Source organism: Salmo salar, chromosome 24 (assembly GCF_965601325.2).
Source record: "Salmo salar chromosome 24, fSalSal1, whole genome shotgun sequence".
Taxonomy (NCBI): domain Eukaryota; kingdom Metazoa; phylum Chordata; class Actinopteri; order Salmoniformes; family Salmonidae; genus Salmo; species Salmo salar.
The window spans coordinates 8,026,905-8,044,555 of NC_138314.1; the positions used below are offsets into that span (position 1 = coordinate 8,026,905).

General features: G+C 47.2%; 1 protein-coding gene and 1 long non-coding RNA gene across 12 annotated transcripts in view; one reads left to right on the plus strand and one right to left on the minus strand.

Moving 5' to 3' along the window:
* The first annotated feature begins 93 nt into the window (after nt 1-93).
* LOC106585187 (cell division cycle 14B) overlaps nt 94-17,651 on the plus strand; it is a 29,643-nt gene continuing 12,085 nt past the window's right edge. For 10 of the 11 annotated variants that reach the window (XR_001323916.3, XM_014171111.3, XM_014171113.3 and 7 more), the window contains exons 1-2: nt 94-374; nt 2,649-2,739. Coding sequence is in view for 10 of the 11 variants with exons in the window: in XM_014171111.3 (XP_014026586.2) it covers nt 269-374; nt 2,649-2,739 (197 nt within the window). In the remaining variant the exon portion in view is untranslated. Of the gene's footprint in view, nt 375-1,828; nt 2,311-2,648; nt 2,740-17,651 lie in introns of those variants that run through there. The other variant, XM_082968456.1, reaches the window with a different exon arrangement.
* On the minus strand, nt 7,402-17,572 carry LOC106585189 (uncharacterized). Its single transcript, XR_001323917.2, has 2 exons — nt 17,264-17,572; nt 7,402-7,892 (listed from the first exon to the last, which is right to left on the minus strand). It is a non-coding gene; the product is annotated as an uncharacterized LOC106585189 (long non-coding RNA).

The window sequence follows — 17,651 nt, forward strand, 5'->3', positions numbered from 1 at the left end:
CAGTCGAAAAGCAGCATAATAATAATAACAGTAACTACAGAGGGGCAGGCAACGTCTTACGTCACAGAAAGGGATTCAGAAACTTGCCCCGTTCACAGACGTCACCAAAGGAAAAACTGAGCAAGAGCGAACAACTGCGCTTCGGATGACACATTAGCTGGAGAGCAAGGATCAACATAATAAAGCACCGAAAACTAAAACAACCGCAGGGCAGACAGATCTCACTGTGCCATTTGGAGATGCTCGCAGTGCATGCATAAAAGCAAGAATGAAGCGCAAAAGCGAAAAGAGGCGACCTGAGTCGATGAAAAAGCGCCGTGCAGCTCAGAGAGAGGAGGCGGAGCTAAAGTCAGATATTCACATTAGTGTATCAGGTAAGAAACTGCGGATGAACCCTTCGTAGCTTGCATTGAGCGAGTTTGGAGCATAGACCGTAGGCTACGCTGGCCTTGCAGTGTCTGAATGCAGATTTTATGATTTTGCTGACTATTAGACTTCCCTGCAGCTTTTTATCTAAAATGGCGACACCATCGGTTCCTAATCATAAGCTACAGTATTGACTATGCTACATATTATGCGTTGTCAGCTACCCCAATTTATGCATTTTCATACTAGGGCGGCACACGTCAGTTATGAACAATTTCTTATTTACAATAACGGCCAAACCCGGAGGACGCTGGGCCAATTGTGCGCCGCCCTATGGGACAATCACGGCCGGTTGTGATACTGCCTGGATTCGAACCAGGTTGTCTGTAGTGACACCTTTAAAACTGAAATGCAGTGCCTTAGACCGCTGTGCCACTCGGGAGCCACGGTGTATTTATATCATGACCATGTGCATCAGAGGATGCAGAATTCCTGTTTACCCCAAAAATGAGGATAGGCTACAATACATGCATTTTGCCTGATTCAAAAGGCTGATAAAAAGGAAATTGTCTCACTTGTTATTTTTCATTGAGAATGGGCGAGCTTTTTGCACACAAACAATGGGCCTACTGTAGGCTATTTGTCAGGCTACCTCATAATGCATATTAGGCTTGCATGATAGGCTAGCCTACAGCCTTGTATAACCAACCAAACATTGTCGTTTTGTAATAACTTGGTAAGAAAATGTTTGCAATCAATTCAAACCGTATCGCTTATTCTAACTATCTCTCACTTGAGGACTACAGTGGAAGTGTTCTGTCAATTGGCCACGCGAATCTATTCTCCTAGCAACGGCTTGGGCATCGTTCCAATTAGAATCTCGAATGTCTTCCCAGGCAGAACTTTTAAAAAATGAGGGAATTCGATTAATATAGCCCGGGCACCTGATACGCGTTAACAGGGTGAAAGTTGAATGCGTTCGTTTTGGAACGGGGCAACCACCCGGGCGTGAACCACGTTCAAAGTCCACGGCGAAGTCAGCTCAAATCAAAAGGGACGTAATTATGCACGATAAGTAATGAGTAGGATTCTGTGTTTTGACATGCAAAAGTGATTGCTTTTGATAAAAACGTATTATCTGCATTAGTTCTAGTTCGACAATTCAAAGATATAAGCTATTTGATGGACGGTTCACCATGTTGCATTGTTGACAACATGACCGAGTGGCTCAGATTACTGTTAGATTGAGAAGGGCGTTCCTGCCTCACCGCATTTGCCGTTTACGTCACGGGCCATGGTATGGTGCCCCGTGGTTCAACATAATAGAATCCGCCCAGTCCTGCATTCATAGAAGTAGAATGATTGGCATGCCAACCCTGCAACAGTGTCTCGTTCACCGTTTCCTTGAACCAATAACGTTGCGCGAGAGCATTACATTGTTGCAGTGGGTGGTGCTTATTATTTTATTTCAAAACTATTTTTGAGCAGAGTACGTAGCCTGTCTATGCGGCCTGTTATTTTTCGTCACTAAGCAAGTTGAGGCTTTATTTGTCATATCAGTATATTTTTTTCAACGGAGACAGACACATTTATAGACCTTGCCCAGCAAAGCATTATGCTACTTTAGAAAAATATTTGCTGCACTTTCTATTGGTTTTTGAGTGGTAGAAAATACCATATTTTGCTTTTCGATTCTGTGGGGCGTTTTAGTTTAATGGGATAAAGAAAATAGATTTTCTTTAATGCGTGTGTAGGCGATTGTGCTGGACAGTTTTTCAGACGTTTACGTTATTATTTAGGCGCGTTTATAGTAAGACTGCAGAGAAAACAAGCCGTTCAACTTGACTTGTAACTAATTCAATTTGACTTGTAACTAATTGTTGGCTAAAGTCTCTATCAGAATGACCGAGGACAATGTCACGAAAAGTATTGAAATCATTAAAGGTAAGTGCTGTTCTGGAAGCAAACCATACCTTTCCTACTGTAAATTGTTGCACTATTGATATCCGTCGGTCGAAACATTTCCGGGGGAAAGGAAATTCAAATTCAAACTGGCATGTGCCATTTGTTTTGCCCGCAAAGTGTGGCACAATTAACAAGGCATTAATTTGTAGCTAACGGTACTTTGTATGTTTGTTTGACTGTCCATAATCAAATCAAATCCATGATGAAACTCAAACAGAATATAATGCAAAATAGTTCTTTAGATCACTGCACGCCCCCTCCCCAAGACCACGACTGTGTGCCAAAAAAAGCTTTTAAAACCCCCTTCTATTTTTCAGATCAACTGTATTTCGCAGTACTGCAGCAGAAGATAAAAAGCACAGCTGACAGACATTGCTTCTGCATAGATGATGAGCTGTCATATGAAAAGTAAGTGCTTTGTATTACAGGACGTTCATAGGCCATATGAGTGATTCCTCACGAAACCAGGTGTGTAGTCATTTCTCCAATCTGTTTTGCAACAAAAACTAGCGTTTCTATTGGAAAGGTTCAGCAAACAGGCCGGACCTACCCAAATCTGTCTAATAGAAACAATCGTTTTGGTTGCAGAACTGAACGTTTTGCAACTGTTTGGAGTAATGATTATACCCCAGGACAAAAAAAAGCAGGCTGAGTTTTCCAAAAAGATTCGTAGCACTTAGGATCAACTTGCGTCCATTTAGTTTCAATGGAATGAAGATGATCTACGATGCTTTTGGGAAACCCAATCCTGGTTGTATTTGAGATTACTCATGTATTGGAGCCCTGCAAAGTGGTCACCATAGCTGGCACGGCCACAAAGTCATGAAATCAGGTTTTAAGTCTTAACCATGCTGCTAAGCCTAATCTTAAATTAAGACCAAAAAGCATATTTGTGGTTTCATGAATTTTTACAATATAGACAATGTTGACTTTGCAGCTTAACATATATTTAACATTTGTATGTAAAAGCATAATTGAGAAATAATAAATAAATGTTGGTATATTTAACATTTTGGCCTTACCCAAGCCTCCTGTGTATGACTCCCATAATGTTTCATTTGTAGGTGCTACAAAGCAAAAATATGTAATATGAAGCTTTACCGCTTGCTCTTTAATATGAGTCGTATTCATAAAAAATAAAAAATATAACATTTGTTTATGAATATTGAAACATACATATGTGTGTGTGTGTGTACACACACACTACCGGTCAAAATAAACACCTGTGTGTCACGAGAGTGAGAGAGAGAGAGAGGAGCTGAGGATATGTTTATCGTGGAGGTGTGTGTGCGAGCGTATATGACTGTTCCTGTCTTAAACCATACAAATTATATACTTTTACATTTGAGAAAATAAATGTTTACATGCAGTATATGCCAAGACTACAGAATGAAATGTGAAAGTGGATGGCATTTAATCTAATGTGCTATCTGATATACAGTACCAGTCAAGTTTGGACACACCTACTCATTCAAGGGTTTTTCTTTATTTTTACTATTTTCTAAATTGTAGAATAATAGTGGAGACATCAAAACTATGAAATAACACATATGGAATCATGTAGTAACCAAAAAAGTGTTAAATCAAAATACATTTTAGATTCTTCAAAGTAGCCACCCTTTGCCTTGATGACAGCTTTGCACACTCTGCATCTTCTTCAATTTAAGAATGATGGAGGCCACTATGTTCTTGGGGACCTTTTAATACTGCAGAACTGTTTTGGTACACTTCCCCAGATCTGTGCCTCGACACAATCCTGTCTCGGAGCTTTGACCTCATGGCTTGGTTTTTGCTCTGATATCCACTTGTGAACTGTGGGACCTTATACAGTGAGGGAAAAAAGTATTTGATCCCCTGCTGATTTTGTACGTTTGCCCACTGACAAAGAAATGATTAGTCTATAATTTTAATGGTAGGTTTATTTGAACAGTGAGAGACAGAATAACAACAAAAAAATCCAGAAAAACCATGTAAAAAATGTTATGAATTAATTTGCATTTTAATGAGGGAAGTAAGTATTTCACCCCTCTGCAAAACATGACTTAGTACTTGGTGGCAAAACCCTTGTTCGCAATCAGAGGTCAGACGTTTCTTGTAGTTGGCCATCAGGTTTGCAAACATCTCAGGAGGGATTCTTTTCCACTCCTCTTTGCAGATCTTCTCCAAGTTATTAAGGTTTCGAGGCTGACGTTTGGCAACTCGAAACCTTCAGCTCCCTCCACAGATTTTCTATGGGATTAAGGTCTGGAGACTGGCTAGGCCACTCCAGGACCTTAACCTCTTACATCTAGACGTTCCGCTAGCGGAACACCTGCTCCAATATCCAATGATAGGCGTGGCGCAAATTACAAATTCCTCAAAAATCCCAAAACTTCAATTTTTCAAACATATGACTATTTTACACCATTTTAAAGACAAGACTCTCCTTTATCTAACCACACTGTCCGATTTCAAAAAGGCTTTACAGCGAAAGCAAAACATTAAATTATGTCAGCAGAGTACCCAGCCAGAAATAATCAGACACCCATTTTTCAAGCTAGCATATAATGTCACAAAAAAACAAAACCACAGCTAAATGCAGCACTAACCTTTGATGATCTTCATCAGATGACACTCCTAGGACATTATGTTATACAATACATGCATGTTTTGTTCAATCAAGTTCATATTTATATCAAAAAACAGCTTTTTACATTAGCATGTGACGTTCAGAACTAGCATTCCCACCGAACACTTCCGGGGAATTTACTAAATTACTCACGATAAACGTTCACAAAAAACATAACAATTATTTTAAGAATTATAGATACAGAACTCCTTTATGCAATCGCTATGTCCGATTTTAAAATAGCTTTTCGGTGAAAGCACATTTTGCAATATTCTGAGTAGATAGCCTGGCCATCATGGCTAGCTATTTTGACACCCACCAAGTTTGGTACTCACCTAACTCCGATTTACTATAATAAAAATTGGATTACCTTTGCTGTTCTTCATCAGAATGCACTCCCAGGACTTCTACTTCAATAACAAATGTTGGTTTGGTTCCAAATAATCCATAGTTATATCCAAATAGCGGCGTTTTGTTCGTGCGTTCAAGACACTATCCGAAGGGTGATGCGCCCGGCGCGTTTCTTGACAAAAAAATTCAAAATATTCCATTACCGTACTTCGAAGCATGTCAACCGCTGTTTAAAATCAATTTTTATGCGATTTTTCTCGTAAAAAAGCGATAATATTCCGACCGGGAGTCGTTGTTTTCGTTCAAAGACTGAAAATAAAAACATGGTGTCACCTCGTGCACGCGCCCCCAGTCTCATTGTTCTCAGATCGACCACTATCCAAATGCGCTACTGTTTTTCAGCCATGGCCTGCAAAGGCATCATTCAACATTTTGCCGCCTTCTGAGAGCCTATGGGAGCCGTAGGAAGTGTCACGTTACAGCAGAGATCCTCAGTTTTCAATAAAGAGAGTGTAGAAGGCCAAGGAATGGTCAGAGAGGGCACTTCCTGTAAGGAATCTTCTCAGGTTTTGGCCTGCCAAATGAGTTCTGTTATACTCACAGACACCATTCAAACAGTTTTTGAAACTTTGGAGTGTTTTCTATCCAAAGCTAATAATTATATGCATATTCTAGTTTCTGGGCAGGAGTAATAATCAGATTAAATCGGGTACGTTTTTTATCCGGCCATGAAAATACTGCCCCCTATCCATAACAGGTTAATGTGCTTCTTCTTGAGCCACTCCTTTGTTGCCTTGGCTGTGTGTTTTGGGTCATTGTCATGCTGGAATACCCATCCACGACCCATTTTCAATGCCTTGGCTGAGGGAAGGAGGTTCTCACCCAAGATTTGACGGTACATGGCCCTGTCCATTGTCCCTTTGATGCGGTGAAGTTGTCCTGTCCCCTTAGCAGAAAAACACCCCCAAAGCATAATGTTTCCACCTCCATGTTTGACGGTGGGGATGGTGTTCTTGGGGTCATAGGCAGCGTTCCTCCTCCTCCAAACACGGCGAGTTGAGGTGATGCCGAAGAGCTCCATTTTGGTCTCATCTGACCACAACACTTTCACCCAGTTGTCCTCTGAATCATTCAGATGTTCATTGGCAAACTTCAGGCGGGCATGTATATGTGCTTTCTTGAGCAGGGGGACCTTGCCGGCGCTGCAGGATTTCAGTCCTTCACGGCGTAGTGTGTTACCAATTGTTTTCTTGGTGACTATGGTCCCAGCTGCCTTGAGATCATTGACAAGATCCCCCCGTGTAGTTCTGGGCTGATGCCTCACCATTCTCATGATCATTGCAACTCCACGAGGTGAGATCTTGCATGGAGCCCCAGGCCGAGGGAGACTGACAGTTCTATTGTGTTTCTTCCATTTGCGAATAATCACACCAACTGTTGTCACCTTCTCACCAAGCTGCTTGGCGATGGTCTTGTAGCCCATTCCAGCCTTGTGTAGGTCTACAATCTTGTCCCTGACATCCTTGGAGAGCTCTTTGGTCTTGGCCATGGTGGAGAGTTTGGAATCTGATTGATTGATTGCTTCTGTGGACAGGTGTCTTTTATACAGGTAACAAACTGAGATTAGGAGCACTCCCTTTAAGAGTGTGCTCCAAATCTCGGCTCGTTACCTGTATAAAAGACACCTGGGAGCCAGAAATCGTTCTGATTGAGAGGGGGTCAAATATTTATTTACCTCATTGAAATGCAAATCAATTTATAACAATTTGACATGCGTTTTTCTGGATTTGTTTGTTGTTATTCTGTCTCTCACTGTTCAAATAAACCTACCATTAAAATTACAGACTGATCATTTCTTTGTCAGTGGGCAAACGTGCAAAATCAGCAGGGGATCAAATACTTTTTTCCCTCACTGTATCAAATCAAATCACATTTATTTATATAGCCATTCTTACATCAGCTGATATCTCAAAGTGCTGTACAGAAACCCAGCCTAAAACCCCAAACAGAAAGCAATGCAGGTGTAGAAGCACGGTGTCTGTATAGTGTGGCAGACCAGTGGGTTGGGTCAAAACGTTTAGACAGATCAGACACGACAGAGTAGGATTAGCTCAGTTTCAAAAGGTGTTTATTAAAATAAGTTCAAAAGAAAATAATAGGTCTTCCCAAGAGACCCTCTCCAGGATACCGTCTTCTGGGCTCTAGGTCTTGCTGTATCCTGTGGGGATCAAAAACTGAACTCCCTCCTGTTACCTCTGGTACCATCCCCAACTATACAGGAGTCCTTTCCTCCCCCAGTCTCTCCTCTGTGTGCTGCCCTTCTGGCAGCTTTATGGGACTTGTACAGCTGGTGAGCAATCAGCCCTTGATTTCTCACCAATCCCCAATCAGCCCTGGCCGGAGAGACCTGGCACGTCCAGCAGATGGAGCCATCGCCTCGTGATGTATATTCCGTCTGTCACCAGGCCTCGACGAGTCTCCCTCTGGTGGCTGACCTGCTGTACGCCCCCCCTTAGCTCTGGTCGGGGAGGGGACTGTCATCAGTGCGACATATGTCTCCCTTCTCGATAGGGCATCCGCGTTTCCATGCTTCGCCCCTGACCTGTGCACAACAGAAAAAGAGAAGCATTGAAGGGACAAGAACCACTTGGTGACCCGATCGTTTGTGTCCATTCCCCTGGCCATCCAGACCAGGGGAGCATGGCCCGTGACCAGGGTGAAGTGGGTACCTAACAGGTAATACTTGAGTGTCTAGCGCCCACTTCACCGCTAGACACTCTTTCTCAACAATAGAGTATTTTTTTCTCTCTAGGTATCAGCTTTCGGCTGATGTACATGGGGTGCTCCTCCCCATCGTGTATCTGGGATAGAACGGCCCCTAGTCCCCTATTACATGCATCCGTCTGGACCAACATCGGCACCTGGAAATCGGGCGTTACGAGAATCAGATGGGAGCACAGCGCTTCCTTCAGGCGGCTGATTGCCGCTTCTGTCTCGTCTGTCCATTTCACTGTTTTTGGGAGGCGGGCCCTGGTTAGATTGGTGAGGGGGGAAGCTATTGCCGCAAAGTTGGGGATAAAGCGGCTATAGTATCCTGCCAGTCCCGGGAAGGACTTGACCTGTGCCTTGGTGCGTGGAACGGGCCAGTCACGTACCGTGTGACCCTTCCTCTCCTGGGGCTTGACGTTCCCCGGTCCGATCAAATACCCCAGCTAATCCACCTCCTCGAACCCTAGTTTGCATTTCTTGGGGTTCGCGGTCAACCCGACTTGTCTGAGTGCGTCCAGCACCGCCTGGAGGCGCGTCAGGTGCTCTTCCCAACCTTGGCTGTGGATGAGGATATCATCCAAATAGGCCGCTGCGTACTGCTGGTGGGGTCAAAGTATTTTGTTCATCAGTTGCAGGAATCTTGGCGGGGCTCTGTGGAGACCGAACGGGAGCATCCAGTACTGACACAATCCGTCTGGTGTCAAACGCCGTCTTCTCCCAGGAGGAGGCTGCCAACGGTACCTGCCGATATCCTTTGGTCAGGTCAAAGGTGCTGATGTACCGGGCCTTTCCCAATCGGTCGATGAGCTCGTCCACTCTCGGCATGAGGTGGGCGTTGAACAAGCTTATGTCGTTCACACCCCGGAAATCATTACAGACGTGCAGGCTACCGTCGGGTTTGGGCACCAACATGATTCGGCTGCACCATGCACTGTGAGACTCTTCAACTACCCCCCCCCCATCCTCAGCATAGCCTCCACTTAATGTTTCACGGCCTTCCTTCGGGCCTCCGGAATCCGATATGGCCTCTTTCGTACCGTTTCCCCGGGTACGGATGTGGTGTTCAATGAGGGTTATGCGGCCCGGCTTCTCAGAGAACACCGCCGTGTTCCGATCGACGAGCTCCTTGAGCTCTTGCTTCTGGGCTGGGTCAAGGTCCTCATTGCTCGGGACCACCACTGGTACCGTTGGCGTCCTGGGTCCCAACCATAACACGGCCAAGGCTGTCCTCTCGTGTCACTTCTTCAACAGGTTCACGTGGTAAATCTGTTGGGGTTTCCGTCTCCCCCGGCTGCCGTAAGCGGTAATTGACAGGTTCCAGCTTCTCGATCACCTCGTATGGCCCGTGCCATGTTGCCAGGAACTTACTTTCGGCCATGGGGATTAAGACCAACACCCACCTGGAATTCTCGGGCTGGGCTCCCCGATTGTAAACCTGGGCTTGGGCGCGTTGGGCTTTCTCCATATGTTCCCTCACGACTGGCCATATGGCTGTCATCTGCTCCCTCATCTCCACGTGCTCTACCACGCTGCGTATTGGGGTTGGTTGGGCTTCCCACACCTCCTTGGCGAGGCCAGTAGGCCTCGTGGCCTCCTCCCTTAGAGGAGTTCGAAAGGGGAAAACCCAGTGGAGGACTGGGGTACTTCTCGGATTGAGAACATTAGGTAGGTTAGTAGCTGGTCCCAGTTCTTCCCATCCTGCTCGATGACCTTCCACAGCATTTGTTTGAGCATTTTTATTGAACCACTCGACGAGCCCATCCATCTGCCGGGTGGAAGACGGAGGTCCGGATCTGCAGGAGAGCACACACATCTTTCATTAGATGGGACATAAACTCAGTACCTTGGTCATTCATGATCTCGTTCGGGATGCCCACCCGGCTAAAGAGGTGGAACAGCACACGGGGATTCCCTTGGATACCGCCGCCCGTAGGGGAATGGCCTCGGGATACCGAGTGGCATAGTCCACTATTACCAGGATGTACCGGTGTCCTCGAGCTGTTTTTACCAGGGGTCCCACTATGTCCATGGCGACGCGTTCAAAGGGCACCCCGATGATCGGTAGGGGGACCAGTGGGTTTCGGAAGTGTGCCTTTGGGGCAGTCATTTGACACTCCGGGCAGCTGCGACAGTAATCTTCCACGGCCCTCCTCATCCCGGGCCAGTGGAACCGGGCGGCGATCCATTCCCAGGTCTTCTCCATTCCCAGGTGCGCCCCCAACAGGTGGGTGTGGGCCAGCTGAAGAACGGTTCCCACGTACCGTCGGGGCAGCATCCATACCTCTCGAAGTTCCCCCTGTTGGCGCGATACCTGATACAAAAAGGTTATTCTTGATTTGGAAATGGGGGTATCACCAGTCACTCACCCCCGGAAGTAGCTGTCCATCCACCGCTATCACTTGGGCTGTGGCGGCTTTCAAGTTAGGATCCTCCCACTGGGCCGTCCCCTCAGTTGGCCCCCAGGGGGTGTCTCGACTGGCCCCTCGAAATTGAGGAGGGGGAGGCTGGGCTCTTCCCCCTGTGGTTCCCCAAGGGGGTCAGGTTCCGGCACCGACTCCGGACCCGTAGATACAGATTAATCAACCGTTTGCTTCCGGGCCGCACAGGCGATGGGTCGTCCTCGCTCTCGTCTTCGGCCGACTCGTACCTTCTTCCTCAGCTCGTGCCCCCACAGGGCCGCAAACAGTGGACAATCTTGTCCCACTAGGAGAGGTACCGGCAACTCGGGTACTGCACCCACCATCATCTGGCAGTTCCCTTGTTTGCTTCACGATGTTGGCCCATACGGTTGGATACCGCTTTGTCCATTTCCTGTGTTCACGGGGACACATCTCCCTACCACGTTAGGTATCCTGGTTCAGCAGGCTCGTGGTTACGAGGGTAACCATACTTCCGGAGTCTAATAGAGCTTCCGTGTCGTGTCCGTCAACCTTCACTGGGACCATGGGTGCAGTTGATTCGTAGTGTGCCCAACAGGAGGTGACGTAGTTCACTGTGTGACCCACCTCGCCTCCGGGGCTTGCTAATGGCATCGACTCCTCTCGAGCCGGGCAATTCCAGGCAATGTGCCCCCGGGCGCCACACTCAAAACACCTCCTTTGGTCTCCATCTACCTGGGGTCGTCGGTGGCGGGTCGGCCCTACCCCAGCCGTAGGTAGGGCCGGCCCTGCTGTCCTTCGGGCTGTCCTTCCGACTCCTCGAACGGGCCGCCGACTCGGCCCGGCTCCCACTCAGCAGGGCCTGAGTGTTCTGATGCGTCTCCACAGCTTCCAGGAGGCCCGCCGAGGTCTGGGGCGCGCGTAGACTCGCTGCCCTCTTCATGCCGTGGGGTAGTGCCGTAGCAAGCGATCCAGGACCACTTTGCCCAGGATAGAGAGGGTGGATACGTCGGTTAGGAGCCATCCCCTGGTGACGCGCAGTAGGTCGCTCATCTGGGCTCGGGAGGATGCGTCGGCTACAAACCTCCAGTCGTGGAATAGTTGAGCCCGATTGGCCAGGCTGTACCCTTAGCTGCTGAGTATCTCCCGTTTTGAGTCCGTCGTAGTTAGCTGCCTGTTCATTGTTCAGGTCCCAATACGCCTTTTGGGTATTCCCAGAGAGGAACGGGGTCAGCAGACTGGCCCACTTCTGCCTTGGCCATCCTTCCCGTAGTGCTGCCCATTCAAACGTACAGAGGTAGGTTTCGATGTCGTCATCTTCTGTTAGCTTGATTAAAAACTTATTTGGATGTGATTCAGTAGACGCTCCTCCTTGTAGCTTCCTGATTTCCTCAATGAGGCGGACATTTTGTAGCCTGTTATGAGAATTTTGTTCTCAATGTTCATAAACTGAACTTCAATTAAAATACTTAGTCTACAATCCTGAATTTGTAAGATTCTGGTTGAATAACACAGACAGGGTCCCAGTTTACAATAGTCCAAAATGTTTATTCACGAGGGCGCTCTGAAGTCCATTGTACAGAGACACCATTATATACCAGGCTCCGTATTTACGCACACACATACACACAAACATTAAGGCCCCAGATCTCTTAACACTGTAGATCATTACCCAGCCAACAGTTTCATTCCTCTGAGATTAGGGAAACCTTGAGGGGACTCCCTCTCATATCTTAAACCCTCAGAGTTCAAGCTAGGGCAGGTCAACCACAGTTTAACAGTTCTTGGTGTTTACTTAAACACACAGACACACATTCTTCTCTTATCCTAGTCCAACCTCGTTAGACTTATGCTTAACCCTTTAGTTACTCATTCTACATGCTAAATAGACCATATCCCTAATAGTTAAGTCTCAGGGTAGAATTATTTAATCATTACATTCAAACATATAAATCCCTTAACATAGCCGTTCCTCCAGCGTTCGTTCCTGAACCGCTTGTTGGGCCCGGATGAACTGAGCTATCAACTCGTCCATGCTCATGCTGCGTAAACGTCAACCCTGATCTGACCACGTTATCAGAATGCCCGCATTCTCCACCACTTGTGGCAGACCAGGGGGTTTTTTCAAAATGTTTACACAGATCAGACAGAGTAGGATTAGCTCAGTTTCAAAAGTGTTTTTTTAAATAATAGTCCAAAAGAAAAGAATGGGTTTCCCCCAAGAGACCCTCTCCAGTATACCGTCTTCTGGGTCTTGCTGTATCCTGTGGGGATCAAAAATTGAACTCCCTCCTGTTACCTCTGGTACCATCCCCAACTATACAGGAGTCCTCTCCTCTGTGTGCTGCCCTTCTGGCAGCTTTATGGGACTTGTACAGCTGGTGAGCAATCAGCCCTTGATTACTCACAAATCCCCAATCAGCCCCAATTAGTCCTTGCCGGAGAGCCCATCGAGACCTGGTACGTCCAGCAGATGGAGCCATCGCCTCGTGATGTATACTCCGTCTGTCATCAGGCCTCGACGAGTCTCCCCCTGGTGGCTGACCTGCTGTGCGCCACAATAGATAGGTGTGTGCTGTCATGTCTTTGCTATGCCGGATTAAGTGATATGACATGCTATTCTATAAAATAATTTCTCTGTAATTAATATTACAATGTCGGGGCACCACGAATATTAGAAAGTCAGGGCACCACGAAATAATGTTTATAGAGCTGTTATCTTCCGAATAAACTCTTAAAGACCTGGTAATCTTTTACATCAATAGCGGTCAATTCTTAATCGTCACCTTATTGAGTCTCATCTGAAGTCGTAGAATTCTTGGTTATCTTCACGAACCCTGGCTAACAAGCTGAATCAGCAATACAAAATTTGGTTTAATTATTAATTTACTAAATACCTAAATAATCACACAGAATTACATATTTTACATTTTAGTCATTTAGCAGACGCTCTTATCCAGAGCGACTTACAAATTGGTGCATTCACCTATAATATCCAGTGGAACAACCACTTTACAATAGTGCATCTAAATCTTTTAAGGGGGGGGGTTAGAAGGATTACTTTATCCTATCCCAGGTATTCCTTGAAGAGGTGGGGTTTCAGGTGTCTCCGGAAGGTGGTGATTGACTCCGCTGTCCTGGCGTCGTGAGGGAGCTTGTTCCACCATTGGGGTGCCAGAGCAGTGAACAGTTTTGACTGGGCTGAGCGGGAACTGTGCTTCCTCAGAGGTAGGGGGGCCAGCAGGCCAGAGGTGGATGAACGCAGTGCCCTTGTTTGGGTGTAGGGCCTGATCAGAGCCTGAAGGTACGGAGGTGCCGTTCCCCTCACAGCTCCGTAGGCAAGCACCATGGTCTTGTAGCGGATGCGAGCTTCGACTGGAAGCCAGTGGAGAGAGCGGAGGAGCGGGGTGACGTGAGAGAACTTGGGAAGGTTGAACACCAGACGGGCTGCGGCGTTCTGGATGAGTTGTAGGGGTTTAATGGCACAGGCAGGGAGCCCAGCCAACACCGAGTTGCAATAATCCAGACGGGAGATGACAAGTGCCTGGATTAGGACCTGCGCCGCTTCCTGTGTGAGGCAGGGTCGTACTCTGCGAATGTTGTAGAGCATGAACCTACAGGATCGGGTCACCGCCTTGATGTTGGTGGAGAACGACAGGGTGTTGTCCAGGGTCACACCAAGGCTCTTAGCACTCTGGGAGGAGGACACAAGGGAGTTGTCAACCGTGATGGCGAGATCATGGAACGGGCAGTCCTTCCCCGGGAGGAAGAGCAGCTCCGTCTTGCCGAGGTTCAGCTTGAGGTGGTGATCTGTCATCCACACTGATATGTCTGCCAGACATGCAGAGATGCGATTCGCCACCTGGTTGTCAGAAGGGGGAAAGGAGAAGATTAATTGTGTGTCATCTGCATAGCAATGATATGAGAGACCATGTGAGGATATGACAGAGCCAAGTGACTTGGTGTATAGCGAGAATAGGAGTGGGCCAAGAACAGAGCCCTGGGGGACACCAGTGGTGAGAGCACGTGGTGCGGAGACAGATTCTCGCCACGCCACCTGGTAGGAGCGACCTGTCAGGTAGGACGCAATCCAAGCGTGCGCGGTGCCGGAGATGCCCAGCTCGGAGAGGGTGGAGAGGAGGATGTGATGGTTCACGGTATCAAAGGCAGCAGATAGGTCTAGAAGGATGAGAGCAGAGGAGAGAGAGTTAGCTTTAGCAGTGCGGAGAGCCTCCGTGACACAGAGAAGAGCAGTCTCAGTTGAATGCCCAGTCTTGAAACCTGACTGATTAGGATCAAGAAGGTCATTCTGAGAGAAATAGCAAGAGAGCTGGCCAAGGACGTTGCGTTCAAGAGTTTTGGAGAGAGAGGAAAGAAGGGATACTGGTCTGTAGTTGTTGACATCGGAGGGATCGAGTGTAGGTTTTTTCAGAAGGGGTGCAACTCTCGCTCTCTTGAAGACGGAAGGGACGTAGCCAGCGGTCAAGGATGCGTTGATGAGCGAGGTGAGGTAGGGGAGAAGGTCTCCGGAAATGGTCTGGAGAAGAGAGGAGGGGATAGGGTCAAGTGGGCAGGTTGTTGGGCGGCCGGCCGTCACAAGACGCGAGATTTCATCTGGAGAGAGAGGGCAGAAAGAGGTCAAAGCACAGGGTAGGGCAGTGTGAGCAGGACCAGCAGTGTCGTTTGACTTAGCAAACGAGGATCGGATGTCGTCAACCTTCTTTTCAAAATGGTTGACGAAGTCATCCGCAGAGAGGGAGGAGGGGGGGGGGGAGGAGGATTCAGGAGGGAGGAGAAGGTAGCAAAGAGCTTCCTAGGGTTAGAGGCAGATGCTTGGAGTTTAGAGTGGTAGAAAGTGGCTTTAGCAGCAGAGACAGAAGAGGAAAACTTAGAGAGGAGGGAGTGAAAGGATGCCAGGTCCGCAGGAAGGTGAGAGGGTGAGGTCGAAAGAGGAGAGGAGTGGAAAGAAGGAGGCAGAGAGGAATGAGTCGAAGGTAGACGTGGGGAGGTTAAAGTCACCCAGAACTGTGAGAGGTGAGCCATCCTCAGGAAAGGAACTTATCAAGGCGTCAAGCTCATTGATGAACTCTCCAAGGGAACCTGGAGGGCGATAAATGATAAGGATGTTAAGCTTGAAAGGGCTGGTAACTGTGACAGCATGGAATTCAAATGAGGAGATAGACAGATGGGTCAGGGGAGAAATAGAGAATGTCCACTTGGGAGAGATGAGGATTCCAGTGCCACCACCCCGCTGGCCCGATGCTCTAGGGGTATGCGAGAACACGTAGTCAGACGAGGAGAGAGCAGTAGGAGTAGCAGTGTTATCTGTGGTGATCCATGTTTCCGTCAGCGCCAGGAAGTCTAGGGACTGGAGGGTAGCATAGGCTGAGATGAACTCAGCCTTGTTGGCCGCAGTTCCAGAGGCTGCCGGAGACCTGGAACTCCACGTGGGTCGTGCGCGCTGGGACCACCAGGTTAGAGTGGCAGCGGCCACGCGGTGTGGAGCATTTGTATGGCCTGTGTAGAGGAGAGAGAACAGGGATAGGCAGACACATAGTAGACAAGCTACAGAAGAGGCTACGCTAATGCAAGTGAGATTGGAGTGACAAGTGGACTACACGTCTCGAATGTTCAGGAAGTTAAGCTTACGTTGCAAAAATGTTATTGACTAAGATGATACAGTACTGCTGGCTGGTGGAGTAGGCTAGCTAGCAGTGGCTGCGTTGTTGACTTTGAACGTGTAGCTGGCAAGGTAACCTCGGTAGTTTCAGTACTACACCTTGTCATGATACAAAGCAACTTTGTAGCTAGCTAGCTAACATAACACTAATCAAGACGTTCCTTGTAGTGTATTTAGTTTCAACAATGCTGCTCGTCGGTAATAGTTGGCTAGGTTAGGAAAAATGGCGTCGCGGGGGACGGAAATAGCTGGCTAGCTAACCTCGATGGCTGGCTAGCTAACAATTATCAATTAACAATTATCAAGCTATGACAAAGACAACTAGGTAGCTAGCTAGGTAACACTGCACTAGTCAAATCGTTCCGTTGTAAAGTATTAGTAACTACAGCGCTGCTAGTCGGTAACGGTTGGCTAGCTGGCAGTGGGTTAATGATGACTAGGTGTGTTGAGTAAGTCTGGCGCCGCGTCGCGGCTGGCTAATACTCGATAATACTCAAACACAAACTACACAATTATCTTAGATACAGAGACAGCAAAGACAACTATGTAGCTGGCTAACTAACACTAACACCACACTAATCAAGTCGTTGCGTTGTAATGTAATAGTTTCTGCGGTGCTGCTAGTCGGTAGAAGTTGGCTAGCTAACAGTGATGACTAGCTAGCTAGCAGCTAGCAGTGTTGACTACGTTAGGAGGACGAAGATAGCTAGCCTCGATAATTACTCAGTTACTCTAAACTACACAATTATCTTTGATACAAAGACGGCTATGTAGCTAGCTAAGAAGAATTGCTCAGATCAAACAAATCAAGCCGTTGTAATGTAGCGAAGTGTAATATTACCTGTGGAGCGAAGCGTGGTGCGACTGCAAGCTAAGCAATTCCCTCCCACTCACATACACAGGATGGGTCATACATTGATTACTAATTATGTCATAAAAGAAAACGTCCCTAGCGGACGGAACAGATATGACGGCTGGTTACACATAGAAAGGGGGTTGGGTTTTGAATGAAAGCACGGGAAGACTGGGGAACAAAGGAATTTGGTCTCTGATCGGACCTTGTAAAGCTATGCTATCGTAAATACAGAGTCTTGTGCATTCTAAATAACCGCCCATTTGGAAAAGGAAAATGCAAGGAATATTTACTCTGAGCTGTGCTTCAATAGGTTGGTCGTAGATGGAAGGGATCTTCCTGTCCTCTGAAGAATGTATGGTAGAACGGATGCGTTGTAGTAACGTCTTGTGTTTGGTAGAAGAGATACTTTGTCCTTCCCTTCCTAGCCCACGTTTACAGCTGCTGCTTCTCACTCAACGGCTAGGAGGTATCACTTCTTTAGTGAATAAGAGTTCAAAGTTCATACCAAGTTGCCATACTTTAAGCTCACGCTGAAGTTGGTTTAGTTCTGTAGATTAGGCCTTTTAACGTATGCACCGTCGTCCTCACGTCCTCGGGAACACAAATGTTAATTTTTCTTAAAGGGCTTATATAGTGGTGGAGAGAAGGGCGTGTTTCATAGTTTACAACCAATGTCTG